Here is a 16,018-nt window from a genome sequence, read left to right as displayed (position 1 = left end):
GGGTATTAAACCTAAACTGTCAACTAGGTTCAGGTCAACTTAATTCTGGTTTATATTTAAGGTATTATACTGAAAAAACTTTTAAGCACAAGTTATGTTTAAATGCATAGTTAAATGTTTTTAGATTTTTTTAGTATGGTCTGATTACTGTGGTATTTTCACAGAAAGAGATTACAAAAGCGGGGGGGGGGGGGGGGTGCTCTCAAATGAGTGAAACAAAATCTTAAACTTCTACAAAGTTGCACCTGTTTTATTCATTTATTTATTTATTTTTTTTGTTATATAGTCAAACTGTAAGCCATTGGACATTCTCTGGTTATTTTGCATCACCGTATCGGGTAGATATTTTCATGAAAATGAAAATATGGCCCTTCTAGATTGTGACATGGCTATGTTTTATCAGGCCGTAGTCTAAAGTGGGCTGAGAGGGCAACTTCCAAAGAAAATTCTGACAAGGGGGGGGGGGGAGGGGCAACCAGCATCGTAAGAAAAATTTACTATAGCAAAATAATATACCCCCTACCCCCCCCCCCCTCCCGCGTTCTACAGGCTTCTTTACTCCAATAACTCACAGCATTTTTCCCTTTCTAAAGTATCAGAATAATCAAAATCTTTTCCAGTCAAAATTTAAAAGACAACAATTTGTGAGAATATTTTGATTTTTTTTTTTAAACACCCCACCCCCAAGAAATGCACGTATAATCGTGTTCATTTGTTTAATTAGATTTATTACATTCAAGAGGTCAACTTATTCCAAAATTCAAGGCCATGACACGAATTTGTTATTTTGTATTGGGGATATAGAAAACACCGATAATCAACCTTTTGATGTTACTCTGGTACTCTGTATTTTATATTTCAATGAATAAGATCTAGGGAGCTCGAGGTCAGTTGTTCAAAACGCAAAATGTTATATTATTGATTTTATAGTTAAACCAGAGAAGTTCGTGTATCAAAAAGTCTGAGGCTCTTTTACAAAAGTTTACACCCCCTTTTTTATCGAAATGTTGCACTATGTTCAATTTTGTCTGGCTCTCTTAAAATTTGAAAAAAAGTGTGCACTACAACAAGACATATCATTTGTTTTATAATTTTTTATAGACAATAATGTTATGTCAAAATTGAAGGAAAAAATATTTAATGATGCACATAATTATTTTAACCTGATTTTTTTTCTGACAGATTTAAAAAGAAAAAGTCTTGTCAGAGGAAAACGAAAAAGAAACTCTTTCTTCACAGGCTGTATTTTAAGTTCAGCAAGTCAAGCTTTAGCCTCGTCAGAGACTTTTTTAAATTCAGATGGACACAGGAGGTGGACATATTTGATACGCTCTGCTTTAAAATCAACCTTTTTCAGTGACTGTCGGGGCTGGGCAATAGAAACGGAGTCAGATTTTATTCAGTTTATATCGAAATTGTATGCTATTCGCATCATTGCACGATGTTTGATACCCGCTAAATTGAAAACTGAAATCGTGGAGTTGACTTATTGCACGAAATGTGTGTATATATACAATGTGATGTCGGCTGCAGATGTAAGATTAAATTTCTCCCTTTCGGTTAAAGGTATACCCAAAACTAGTCACGCAAAAACACAAAAGGGTTTTATTTCAAGCTTGACGCAGACTATGACTTTCTTTCTTTTCCCTTCTTAAATAAAAATTTCCACAAGCAATAGTTAATCCTTGTTCTGTAGACATGACGAGAGAATATTTTCTATCCCGTTCTCTTCTCCTGGGATTCCTCTTGGTATTCACTGGAGCCGAAGGACTTCACTTGAAGGTAAGTAGAACTAACTCTGGGCTTCTATTTATTGCGTCCTTTTTCAACAAGGATGGGTTGGTTTGTGTGTGTGTGTTAAAGTGACAGTACGGCGCATCTCATCAAAAACTGACTAGATAAAATTTTCCGACAAGATTTGGCATTTTTTTACTACTCATAAATGTATAAACTTTCAGAAAATTACAATTTTTACAATTAATTAATTTGGATTACTTCATTAAAATTAATAGTTATTTATGGGACGTAAATATATACATCGCAACGTGTTCGGGGTTGGACCACATTCCATGCTATGCACGCATGCGTAGTTTTCATAAACAAAACAGCATGGTTAGAGAGGGAATCCCGGTAGGCCTGCTACATTGACAAAGTCGACTAAAAATAAAAAGAAACTGAAATAGAACTTGAAAAAGCAACTTTCCTGACTAAAATTTAGTTTGGGGATTAATATAATCGCTGGATAAGGAAGAAACGGGAACTCGGCGACACTCAAGCAGGGCTCTCGAAGGTTCTACTCGACAGGCTTGTTGATACTTGTTATCATTTCTCATTTTTCCGTCGCTTTCAAAGAAAAAAAATAGTGTAAACTCAACATAAAAAATACATCTTTGACTTATAAACATTGTTGCCATTTGAAATGCTAATTTTTTTTAATTGTGCAGAAAAATATTTTGTTTGACATTTGCCGGATAACGTATGATTAGTTGGTTTTTCCTTTCTCGGACCCCAATACACAAAACGTCAACATTTGTACTTTTAATTCTGTTAAATTCGCCTGAATGCAGACTAAAATCTTTACGATTATTATTTTAGATTATTTTATCAGAAAGTTATGATAATTTGTGTTTTTGAAAATTGCTTTTACCTAATATTCATTATAACTGTAAACTCTACAGTGTAGGCACGTGCCGTTTTGGAATTCACGTGGTACAAATAAACAGATCTAAGATTGCTCCAGTTCGTACGACCCTTGATTTTCCGGCAGATTCTAATTACGTTAATTTTGTTTGAGTAGAGAATATTTCTGTTTCTCAAACTGCTTACATCAACTTTATACCTTATTTCTTAATGACATATTGGGTAAATTTGGATGAAAAAGCACACATTTTGCAGCCGTACTGTCGCTTTAATATAAAAATCAAACTCAGGTGGTTAGGATGCGGTAGGATACCACTATCCTTCATTGTGGCTGCGTACATTTGACCTAAACCAGTACAGTCTTTGTCTCATTCCAATAAAAAAAAAATTCTACTTGTTCTATGTTGTGCTGAACGTTCGTTTATTACTTTTGTGTAAGTTCCCTTAAATTGATTTTTTTTTCTTTTGAGATCATTAATTATTTTGTTCTTTGTGTAGGGGCGGTACAGTGGACTTCAAGAGCGAACGTATCGTACGTACTTTCTCGACAATTTGAAAGTTTTATGGCTTTCTGTATCTTCAGGTTTACATAATTATTACTCATGAACAGAGGACACAAATCTGTGTTTAATAAAAAAAAAAATAATTTTACTCTGTCCCTCCCTACTTATTGAACACTGTTGATCCACTCCTGGCATATTAATTAGTGGTATATACATCCTTATTTTTCCATTTTCAGAACCAGAGAAGGGCCCTAGTCAGCCATCATTGGAAAACTTTCTACGATTGGTTTCACGGGAAATCGAAAAACAAAATGACAAGCAAACATGGCGAAATCTTATAATCCTTGGGGAACAGGAAGGAGAATTTGAGACAAACGATGACAAAACTGGAGAAGGTAACGATGTCCTGAATGAAAACGATGAAGATTTAGAAGACCATTTCCCCGGGAACAAGAACGATGAAATCCCTGAACTGGATGTCAGATGATTTAGAAACCAAGATACTGAAAACGAGAATGATGCCTGGGAGAAGAAGTCTGAGGACGTCGGAAACAATGACAAGAGAAATAACAATGAAGATGATAAGGAAGACAATGAAAAAAAGGAAGAAGAAGAGAAGGAGGAAGAAGAAGATAGTATTGGTACGAAGAGGGAAATGAAAGATGACAACAGGAGAGAAGGGAAGGAAACTGGTAAGGAAAATTCCGAGGAAGGTAATGAGGGAGATGAAGAAAGTGACGAGGAAAACGAAGGCGATGATAAAGATGACAATGGAAATAAAGAGGCGGACCAAGGAGAAGATGAAGACAAAAGAAGGGATTATCAAGATCGTGCGAAGCTGAAGCTGCTCAACGTTTTGATACGTGAGCTGAAGGAGCTGGAACCAATCCCAACAGAAAACAAACGGTGTGATGGCTACTGCGTGTAGTCAGAGGAAACAACACATTCAAAACTTTTAACTTAGTCCTTAAAGTCATATATGGCGTATTTTTGATAAGTGCAGACTAACAAAAATTAGAAAGATCTTTCTATTTTTTTCATTACTTTATATAAAGATAGGACTTTCCTGTAAATTACACAATTTAAATCAATCGCGTTTCATAGGTATTAGAAATTTAAAACAATAACCGATTTATTTACCGACTCCGCATTTAAATATCAGACACAGTTTACAGTCAATTTAACTATAGAAAGGTGGAGTAATTCAAGTTCAAACTCGGTGAAAATTTAAATATGATTGTAAATAACAAATATCGTGTTCATCTACACTCAATCTCGTATTTTTATTTTTTAGCTCAGATACGCCACATATAGCTTTAAAAAAAATAATTTGAGTTTTTTTCGTTTTTTTTCTCCTTCCTTGTTTTAGTGAAATCATATAGTTCTAAGACTTTCCTTAGAGTTCTGCATTATGTTGTATTAATTTTAACTGTAAAGATCGTACTTAATTCCGAAGGAGATTTATACTACTAGTATTTAATGTTTATACAACACTATATATACATTTCATAGATTTTACATTAAAATAAAGCTGAATCTCGTTTTGTAATTCTTCTTTTTTTTTTAAATAAAATATATTTTCGCAGACAAATGTAATCAGTTATGTACATACAAATACTTTCGGAAATCTTAGGTTGCACAAAGTTTGACAATGTTCAGTTAAGAAATAGGACCATTGTGTTTTGAAGTGAATTTTGTCATTTGAACAGTGTTTCTTTTTTTTTTTCTTTTTTCTTTTTTTTTTTTTTTTACATTTTAAACTTTTCAGAAATATAGGTGGTCATATCCGAGTATGGTTGATGGCAAGTAATATATATTTAAACAAGATGTGTTTTTGAAACACTGATGACCCCGTATGGCAGCTTATGGCGAATGTTTAAGTTTTTTAAATGCAAGTCAAACTCCAGGTCAAGAAATTAAAAATGTTGGTACCCAAGGAAGGTCTTGTCTCGAGGAATATACCTGTGAAATATGAAAGTCCTAGTACAAACCGGTGAAAAGTTATGTCGAAGGTTAAATTTTTTTCAAAGTAAGTAAAACGGCAAGGTCAAGGTCAAATGGTGCCCAAGGGAAGTACTTGTCACAAGTGATACACATGATCGTGAAATGTGAAAGCCCTAGAACCAAACGTTCAAATGTTATGGCCAATGTTAAAAATTTTTAAAATTAGGTAAAACTCCAAGGTCAATGCCAAAACTGTTGGTATCCAAAGGAAGGTCTTGTCACAAGGAATATACATGTGAAGTATGAAAGCCCTAACACCAACTGTTCAAAAGTTATGGCCAAGGTTAAAATTTTTCAAAAGTAGGTCAAACTTCAAGGTCAAAAGGTCAGGGTTGTTGGTATCTTAAGAAAGGTCTTGGCACAAGGAATGCATATGGTATGAAAGCCCTAACACAAACTGTTCAAAAGTTATGGCCAAGATTAAAGTTTTCCAAAAGTAGGTCAAACTCCAAGGTTAAGGTCAAAGGGTCAAAGTTGTTGGTATCTAAAGAAAAGTCTTCTCATAAGGAATGCATATGTGATGTATGAAAATCCTAGCACTAACTGTTCAAAAGTTATGGCCAAGTTAATTTTTTTCAAAATTGAAGTAGGAAAGACTCCAAGGTCAATGTCAAAAGGTCAAAGTTGTTGGTATGCACAGAAAGGTCTTGTCACAAGGAGTACACATGCAAAGTATGAAAGACCTAGCTCAAACTGTTCAAAAGTTATGGCCAAGGTTAAAGTTTTTTCAACAGTAGGTCAAACTCCAAGTTTAAGGTCAAAGATGTTGGTATCCAAAGGAAGGACTTCTCACAAGGAATACACATGTGAAGGTTGGAAGCCCAGGCTTCAAGTGTTCAAAAGTTATGGCCAAGGTTAAAGTCTCAAAATTTTTTTTACAAAAGTGGGTCAAACTCCAAGGTCAAGGTCAAAAGATCAAATATGATGGTACCCAAAGAAAGGTCTTGTCACAAGGAATACATGTGAAATATGAAAGCCACAGCTCCAACCAATTAAAAGTTATGGGCAAGGTTAAAGTTTTTGCGGACAAACAGACAGTCAGACAGACAGACGGACGGACGGACAGGGCAAAAACTATATGCCCCCGAATCTTCGATTACGGGGGCATAAAAACTAATATACTTGTGCATCATACATACTGTAGGTCTACCTAAAGTGAAAGTAAATAAGGTCTGAAGAAGCCACCCCACCCCCCTTTGAAGTCGCAATTACACGACGACTCTGGCATAATCATTGCGAAGATATGATATGTAATGTCAGATAGAAGACCTAATCCCAAAAAGTTAATTTCTTCATCCTGATAACAGATGTCAAAGTATGCTGGGATCATTAATTAAAAAGTATACGTAACATATTGTCCTATGATGCTGTATATATTACATAATTAAATGCCAAATCTGCAGAGGGTCGTTTAAGAAGTGAATACATGTATATATGTATAGAGAGAGAGAGAGATTAAAGCATAAAATCCTTGATTTTTTATCTTTATTTTTATTACTTTTTCATTACTGGTTATTATTAAGTGTGTCCTATTAATTAAACCACTGCTATTCATTATAAGTTCCTATTCTTTTTTTCCTTATATAGCCAGCACATTAGAAGTTGTAACACACAGGGGTTGCGCATGTAACCGTTTGATGTTCCTATAATTACAAAACCGCCCTTTGGGAAATTTTAAATAAAAAGTTAACAATAACCAGCCGTGCGAGAACCCGCAAAAAATAAAAAGTTAACTTGCGAAAACTTCATAAATATTCAATTTAAATTTTTTTCGCAAACGGCACATCGAACAAAAAGCAATTACTCGTCTAAACGGTTTTTTGTCACGAACTCGCGGGGATTTACAAATCGCATTACAACCCCCTGTTTTATGCGTCCCTTTCCTATCATGTGTTCATTTTCATTATAAAAGAAGGCACTTGAAAAGTAGGCATTAAATTTGAATGCTGAGCAGACTGTAGCATATGGCCATTCAGACGAACAAATGCTCTGTCCACCCAGCGCTTAACAGATTGACGGCAAATCCTTGTTTATTGTCAAAATATTTGAAATTAATGACAAAATTAATGCTCTTAACATTTAAATAATTTTCCTATTTTGATATCATCTGGTTCGGTGACATTATCATTAAGAGGATTTTTTAAAGATGCACGCGTTTCGTTAAAAAAGGTACGTATCTAATATCTTGTATACCCTTAACAGTCCGTAGTCGTGAGGGAGATTTTTTTTTGCCCCCATTGACAATGAATAGAAACAGTCAAAATTCATGCAGTTTATAATCACTGTCTTTATGAATAACAAAATTAGAGAATTTCAAACTGGGGGTGTGAATTCGATAACCAAGTATGTTGGAAACTATGAATCTATCTTCATACTATCCTGAAATACAATGCAAAGCTGAAAAATTACTTTAAAAACATCTTGCTGCACTATACATTTTATTGCATGTCCTATTTCATGATTAATATTTTTGTTTGTTTGTCTGATTATTCGTTTCTTTTGCTTAGGTTGTTTTTCTTATTGATTGATCGATAAGACTATGAATTATATCCAAATTTTGTTTGAAGGAGGAAAAATTATTCAGAAAGTTTACTGAAGTCAGTATTATTGGTTTGATTCATTTTGTTACAGTTTTTGGACCGCCCATAGATGGACTACCAATAGATTTAACATTAGATGGGATCATCCAATAGATTTGGGTATTCTTCGTTCTCAAGGATGCACAGCTGCGCAGTGAATGAACAAGAGGACATACTGCGGACATCCCGCCAATCAAAGGTTCCTTGTACGTTATCACGACAAAGTGATCAATTAATTTGATAAAGCAACACTGCTATTTCTAATCTAGAAGATCTTTTCACCACATTGTGTAATATTTAGAATTTTTTGTGTGGTATCAAGAATTTGAAATCCGTGAATTTTTTTTCTTATCACAGAGAACAATTGTTTTAAGGAAAAAAAATAAATTAATATGGATGAAAATTACATGGAAAGTAACATGCAAGACCGACGGAATTTATGCGAGACCGAAAACACGAGGAAAGATGACTATCATTCGATAGGAAATAATTTTGGAAAGTTTTCAAACACTCCCAGTTTTACTCAGCGAGAAAGTTCTGATTCGGACGAAGGATCCGCAACTATAGACATAGAGGAAAATAGCGATGACAGTGAAAGGGGCTTTCCCTCCGTCAGCAGACGACAATTTGACACATCCAGAGAGTACCCGGAAGGAGAGGTATATCCCAAACACAAACAAAGGAGAGGAAAAGTGGAGAAAACTGCACGATTAAACATAAATGCACGTGAAAGACGGCGAATGCATGATCTGAACGATGCATTGGACGAACTAAGGTCCGTGATTCCATATGCTCATAGTCCCTCAGTCAGAAAGTTATCCAAAATCGCCACATTATTGTTAGCGAAAAACTATATTTTGATGCAAGCCAACGCTCTTGAAGAAATGAGACGAATGGTTACCTATATGAATTCCACATCTTCCCCCTCCCCAGCGTGCTTTGAACCTCTTGTGTCGTATAACCGGCTACAGAGATTTCAGGGACTGCCCTTAACCCCGGGGCAGGGTAGGTCTAACTGTGCATCTAGGTTTGATCCTGCGACAGATTCCTAGACAGTGAGAATTGCGCGAGGGAAATTAAACTATTGACACTGGAAGTGACCACAATAACGGACATTGTTGTTTTAAGAAAACAGTATGTCCAGTGGATACTTTTTCAGAAATGAATTCTTGGATTATCTCAAGATTCTATTCTTAATTTTACAGGAAAACAATAAGATTCATTTAATTTATTATTCGTTGCATATAAATATATATTCAAACGCTTTTTATATACTTTTTCATAAGTTGACAATTTTTCGTTCACAGTGATTAATGCATTAAAGAGATAGAAAGAGTGCCTCTCTCAATAGACGGAATGTATAATTATTTTGCTTTATAATCTGTCTAAAAATTGTGTTGATTTCAATTTATTTGTAACATTTAAATCATTTTATGTGTACGCTTATTTATTTAGCAAGATGAAAATTCATATTAAAACCCGAAATCTAAAATCATAACACTTTGTAAAAATGGTTTTCATGTTCAAAATATAGCTATTTAATTACAATGAAAGCGGGAATTAAATCTGATCAAGACAAATACGATAAACTGTAGTGGAACCATTTTCATATTTCCTGACATTTCATTTACAATTTTTATGTGTCATGTTTGCACTTACATGTAATTATATTCAATGAAAAGATAATTATATATACTCAATCGAAAATAATGTAAACTTTTAGTTTAATGCATGAAAGATAATTTTTTTGTGGTTTGATTTTACATTGAGAATTAAAGTTTTTTTTAATTTTATTCTGATCTAAAGTTGAGAATACACATTGCCAAAAAAGTATTGTGTGTGTTTTTAATAATACAGGTATATTGAATTGTGTATATATTTCATTACCTTATAATGTTTGGTATAGATACTCAAGTAAAGGAAACTTTTTAAAGAAAATAATGAGATGTAGATTAATGTGTTCTTACTTATTCCTTATTTTTATCAATTTGTAATAATTATGGCAATATTAAAGTGCTAAAATAATTGTAGAGTTGAGCTATTTAATTCAAAAATAACTAATGCATAAATACATAAAACAGGTATCTATATATTGAATCTGAAATGTCCAGTTTTATGTTTTGGCACATTTTTTCCTCCTACGAGATACGAGGCGACAAAATATGGAAGGAAACTTACCTTCGGTTGGAAGTATCACCTATATTTGTTTTGCTGACTTTTAAAGGGCAAACAAAAATAGTAAATTTACATGTTTACTTTAAAAAAACAAAACATATACCTCCGTTGTGTTTACCTTTATGAGCAATCAATCCTTTATTTTTTACATCTGAATCCTTTAATTTAGCTGCCTAACATGACACCCCCATTCCTTTGGTCGTTTTTAAGCTTTATATCTTATTTCTATTTATTTGTACATATTACATCAAATATATTTTTGTACATGTATAGTTACTGTAGGGAGATAATCTCATTGACCTTTGTTGGTTCCAGTGTATTCAATTTGTTGAACATTATTTTGTGTAATTAATTTTCATAAAGGAAATGACATTCTACGTTTTAAAAACATGTGTGCAATCCTTTTATATACTGCCTATAATTCTTTCACTTTTATTTAATTCATTTTCTTTTTTAATGAATTAAATTCTGATCAATTATATTTGCTTTTTAACGGGTGCAGTAAAGATTTACATTTCATTCATAAATGTCTCAGACGTTTAACGCATGTTTGTAACAACAATAAATTTCAGTTTTCTAAATTTAAAATTATTTCTGCATTTTTGTACGGAGAAGACATTTTTCAAAATTTCCTAAATACTGGAGAAACCTAAATTGGTTTCATATGTAACATTTTTCTTGAAAATAATGAAATTATAACGTGTATACTTCGTAGAAAAAAAAGAAAGTGCTGTGAATTTACAGAATTTCTATGGGGTTCTTTCCTTTGTATTCGTTCTTTATAGAGACCTATGATGTTATGTCCTCCACGAAATGTAGAAATTTCAAACAACAGTATCACGTTTGTCTATACCATATAGGCACGTAGTATCGGAAAAATAATTGGCAAGTGGCGAGCAGAATCTTGACAACCTCCCCCACCCCCTAAAAAAAGGTGGTGGTTGGGGGGGGGGGGTACTTGTCCAAACTCGAAAATCCTAGTTGGGGTGGGGTTGGAGGTGAGGTATAGATTCCACTTTTTCCCACAAGAATTTTTTTGTTACATTAACATGGGACGAACTATACTACAAATAGTGGGGGACAGGAGGAGGACCGGCCTTCCAATGAGCATCTTCATACTAAACAGTAAAACATTACGCTTAGAAAATGGGGGTCATTCCCCCCCCCCCCCCAACTCCCCCCGGTGGTTCATGACTGGTTTAATTCCCCAAGCCGCGAAAATTTTACTCATATAAGTGTTTTTTACATTATATAATGCTGATGGAACATTTTAAGACAATTAGCGAACATTCAATTTTTATTCGAAATAACAATAACGAGCAATGATTCCATTTATAAGAAGATATAACTTAAAATAAAAAGAAGAAAAAAGACAAAAAAACTCGCTTGGTACATAATATGCCAATCTTTTGAATCGTTTCTAAAGACGGATTGAAGATTTTTGTATGTTGAAACATTAGTTTATTGAGAGGGTTTTGAATTAAAGTCATAAATTGATCCTGGCAGATAAGCATTACGCTCTGGAGATCCTTAGAGCGAATGATTAACTCAAGCGACCAATTTGTCTTCGTTTTCGTTGACGACACTTGATGGTGCGATATTATCCAGATGAGCTCCGAAAACTGGCTTGATGTATCAGATCAATTTGTCATATCTAGTTTGTTAAAGCGGGAAAAGGAACGAGCGGGGTCGCGGGATACTTCAGCAAGTAATGGGAAAACAAATCTATTTTCTTCACAAAATTGTTCATTTGATTCGTCTCTGTAAGAGTGTTCGATATAACACACAGTAAGTGAAGAATATAAATACCGCACTATCTCTACAATATTATTCATGTAAGTTACTTGTCATCCTCTTTAAGCATACTTCATAATTACACGAGTTTCATCTCGTTCTCCAAAAAATCAACTTTTCATTACTTTCATTAAAGCACCTTTAAGTTATTGCTACTTTTACTCTTCCCAAAAATACATAGTAGTTAATAAACAAAGGGGGATTGAGAAGCAAAAAAAAAAGTCTCCGATGAGAGCGAAGCTCTACTGGTGTGTACTTGGTGTATCTTAGTATAGCGGCCTTGTATGTGTACCAAGCCTTATCGAAATTAAAACCAAAACTGTAGGAGGAGTAGCCTTTTGAAATTTCCTTGATATTCTATCAAGGAAATTTCAATTTTTGGTAACCATGAAAACACCGTTTGTCGAAATCAAAAACCGATACACAGAATTATGTATCTTAGTAGATTCTACTTGTGTATCAAGTCTTATCGAAATTGGAGCAAAACTCAAAGAGAAGTAGAGTTTTTAAAGAATTTCAAAGAAATTTCTGTTTTTAGTAACCACAACAACGCTGTTTATTGAAATCAAAACCCGATATAGAAAACTATGTATCTTAGTAGAGTCTACTTGTGTATCAAGTCTTATCGAAATTGGAGCACACTCTACAAGTAGCGTTTTGACAGAATTTTAAAGAAATTTCTGTTTTTAGTAACCAGAACAACGCTGTTTATTGAAATCAAAACCCGATATAGAGAACTATGTATCTTAGTATAGTCTATTTATATATCAAGTCTTATTGTAATTGGAACAAAACTGTAGGGGGAGTAGCGATTTGAAAGAATTTCAAAGAAATTTCTGTTTTTTGTTACCTTGGCAACGCCGTTTGTTAAATTCAAAAACCGATACAGAATTATGTATCTTGGTATGCAAATTAGTATAGTCTACTTGTAAGCCAAGTCTTATTTAAATTGGAACAAAACTGTGGAAGGAGTAGCGTTTTGAAAGCATTTCAAAGAAATTTCTATTTTTAGAAACCATAGCAAAACCGTTTGTCGAAATCAAAAATCGATGGCACGGATGTATCTTAGTAAATGTAATTTACTTCTATATCAAATCTTATCGAACTTGTACCAAAATTGTAGGAGAATTAGCGGTTTGAAAGAATTTCAAAGAAAGATTCTTTCTATTTTTAGTACCCATGACAGCCGTTTGTCGAAATCAAAACCCGATATAGAGAACTATGTATGGTGTAATTGTTAATCTGATTAAAATCAGATCCTTTGATCCGCTCACATATATCGCTATACCTTGTGTAGCGATCTATGTGAGCGGATCAAAGGATCTGATTTTAATCAAATTGATGTAATTGTGTATCAAATCTCGTTGTGATTAGAACAAAACTGTAGGGGGAGTAGCATTTTGAAAGAATTTCAACGAAATTTCTATTTTTAGTAACCATGGAAACACTGTTTGTCGAAATTAAAAACCAATAAAGAGAATTCTGTAGCTTATAGTACAGTGTCCTTGTGAACGAAGTCTTACTGAAATCGGACTAAAACTGTAGGAGAAATAGCCTTTTAAAAAAAAATGTTTATGGATAGACACACAGAAGGACACCTTAATCACTATCGCATAAGCTCTTTTGGTCTCTGACCAGTAGAGCTAAAAAGTGGCCGTAAAAAGTTGATAAGCCATAATAATAATAATACGGAAACTATCCAAACCTATTTTGTTAAAAGGGGGATTATTTTTATTTTCGAACCAAAAAACAAATACAAAAACAAAACAAAAAGGGGGGGTGCGCAACCTGCCTTTAAATGAAAATTTCCCCACTTTGCAAAAGACTTATCCAAGAATTAAAATATTCAAAAAATATAATTTCAAAATGTTACTATCCTATGGATTTGCTCTATTTTCCATGAAACTTGGTGCATGCAGAAGAATATTCAACATATATAATTTTTAGATCTGTAACAACATCAGTGTAATCGATTCTTAAATATTTCAGAGTTGTCGACGGATTTTTCCGTTATTTCCCGATCATGACAAGGAGCACACGGCGGGTGTGACCGGTCGGCAGGGGATGCTCACTCCTCCATGGCACCTTATCCCACCTCTGATGTTTTGGAGGTCCGTGTTTGCTCTGCTCCTATTTTGTATTGTTTAATGGACTGTTGAGCTTGAATACTGTTCGTTATCTCCATATATTTCATTCCACTTCTCATGTATTTTTCTTATTTATTTATTTATTTATTTATTTATGTGATTTAACGTAAATTTTGAACAAGGATTGGCTACATCAACATTTGCTTATAATATTTGTTACCATCATTGAATGGCATAATAATGAATGCTGAAACTTAAGATATTCTATGTAATATATTCTTTTCTTATAGTTTTGATCTGTTTTCAACAAACATTTGACTTAGTAATGACTATACATCAAGATATGTAGCAGTTTCTGATTCCATTGATTTGTGTAACCATGGACACTAAAAATAAATTCCTTACAGTAAATCATTTTTCAAAAAATGTTAATCCTTCATTTTTTTAAGTCATATTTCATGATATATTTCATGATTGTAAACGTCGTATGAATCATAGTTCAAGTGAGGCTAAACCAGGATTTGATTTGTCCATCAATATTTCAATTCTTTGACTAGATGTTTTCCTGCTGTACAACTCTCCTTGCACTGGTGTTTTTTTTTTTTTTTTGTCTAAATTGAAATGAAACACGTACATATATTTATTTTGTTTTATTTATTGTATTTTAAAAATTCTTTATTTTTTTTATTTCAATAACTCCACAGCGCTCTACCTGATACTGAACTTTTGCTAAATATTAACATACTAATCTCAGTCTCAACTTTTCTCTTTGATATGATTTTTTTTTTAGAATTTCACTCAAATTCAAAATCTAAAAGTATTAAAAATAAAGATGCTTAAATTTACTTCAATTCTGAATCTGTAGAGCTGCAGACTCATTAGAGACTTATGGTTAAAAAAATATCTTGGTGTCTTCTGGAGCAAATCCATTCCAACCACCACCAAAACTTCAAAAGACGATAATAAAAATATTATGGTGATTATGACCATCAGTATTAAGTCAATGTCTGCGAATTTGTCTCATGTGAAATTGCGTTATATTTCTGCCTGGTTTCTAGAATTAGCGTGTTTCCAAACTGATAGCGACGCGAAATGTGATTACTATTTTCTCACCCGCGCGATCTCTCATCCCCTTGGGCAACTCAAACGCTGTAATAATCCGGCATGGATGTTTCTTTATCTGCAATGTTGAATAACGTATTTGACGGCTAAGAAAATTGATTTTCACTGGCTTAGAAAAGCTCGGCGTTAAAATGCATCACCAATGTCCATCAGAGAGGCGATATAGCTTTCAATTTCTCAAAAAGAGGCCTAATTGTTACCACAAAGGGACCGGACTGATTTTCTGAGCAAGTGAATTAAGCAAATCGTGATATTGATCAACGTCAGGATTAAATCTACAAATGTATATTTTAGAGGAAGGGGGAAAGAACATCGTCGATTACTTATTTACATAAGTGACAGATATGAACTACATCGCACAATTTACTCAGATAAGATTCTTCCAAGGATGTCGAGCTGCTTAAAAGAATTAGCCAAATAAATGACGATTTCTACCATAAATAATACAAATCCTTTTCCCCCTCTCATATCAGGTTCATCCATCTCATAAACCATGTTATTAAATAAGCCTGCTTAACCTTCGCAGGGAGACACACCGAGAACATTTAATCAAACACAACTATAGCGTCGAAAATATAGGGGGGAAACGCATACGTTCAATTTTTGTTGATGATGTGTCACAATTTCATCTCCAACCATTGAAGCAACACTTTAAATAATCATCACCAAAGATTGGTATAGTAGTTAGCGTAATATCACCTTCAAATGCACACAAATGTGTCATCATGTAAAATTACCATAGCAATGTTAATTTTAGAAGTACATGTACATTTACATGAGAACAATATATAATTATTGCTGGGTTTTGAGGTCAATATGATGATTTAGACACCTGAGGAGTACAATATTCACCGAGCCCGAAGGGCGAGGTAAATATTGTACTTCGAAGGTGGCTAAATCATCGTATAGACCGAAAAAAAAAACCAGCATTGTTTTATTATATGATTCAATGATTAAATGACACACACTCATTAAGCGAACCATGCCATCTTACTTGTTTACATTTACTGAAGTACTAGCCAAACATAATGGGAGAAACGGGGTTAAAAAACATAACCAGTTGTATTATTTTTTGGAATTTTTAATTATACCTCAGGTGCAATGTAGACAAAAA

At 33.7% G+C, this 16,018-nt stretch overlaps 2 protein-coding genes across 2 annotated transcripts; both read left to right on the top strand.

Annotated features, from left to right (window-relative positions):
* The first annotated feature begins 1,698 nt into the window (after nt 1-1,698).
* On the top strand, nt 1,699-3,652 carry LOC133191000 (uncharacterized). Its single transcript, XM_061326666.1, has 3 exons — nt 1,699-1,782; nt 3,139-3,172; nt 3,380-3,652. Exons 1-3 carry the CDS (start codon nt 1,699-1,701, stop codon nt 3,628-3,630), a joined length of 369 nt encoding a protein of 122 aa, XP_061182650.1. The 3' UTR covers nt 3,631-3,652.
* Nucleotides 3,653-8,089: 4,437 nt separating this feature from the next.
* Nucleotides 8,090-8,942, top strand: LOC133190965 (class E basic helix-loop-helix protein 23-like). Its single transcript, XM_061326643.1, has one exon. The coding sequence runs from the start codon at nt 8,119-8,121 to the stop codon at nt 8,776-8,778; it is 660 nt and encodes a 219-aa protein (XP_061182627.1). The 5' UTR covers nt 8,090-8,118; the 3' UTR covers nt 8,779-8,942.
* The last annotated feature ends 7,076 nt before the right edge of the window (nt 8,943-16,018 follow it).

Source organism: Saccostrea echinata, unplaced genomic scaffold, assembly GCF_033153115.1.
Source record: "Saccostrea echinata isolate AGI-Se365-2 ecotype Australia unplaced genomic scaffold, CSIRO_AGI_Sech_v1 ptg000022l, whole genome shotgun sequence".
Taxonomy (NCBI): domain Eukaryota; kingdom Metazoa; phylum Mollusca; class Bivalvia; order Ostreida; family Ostreidae; genus Saccostrea; species Saccostrea echinata.
The sequence above is the reverse complement of the archived record's forward strand: the minus strand, read 5'-3'. Positions and strand labels throughout refer to the sequence as shown.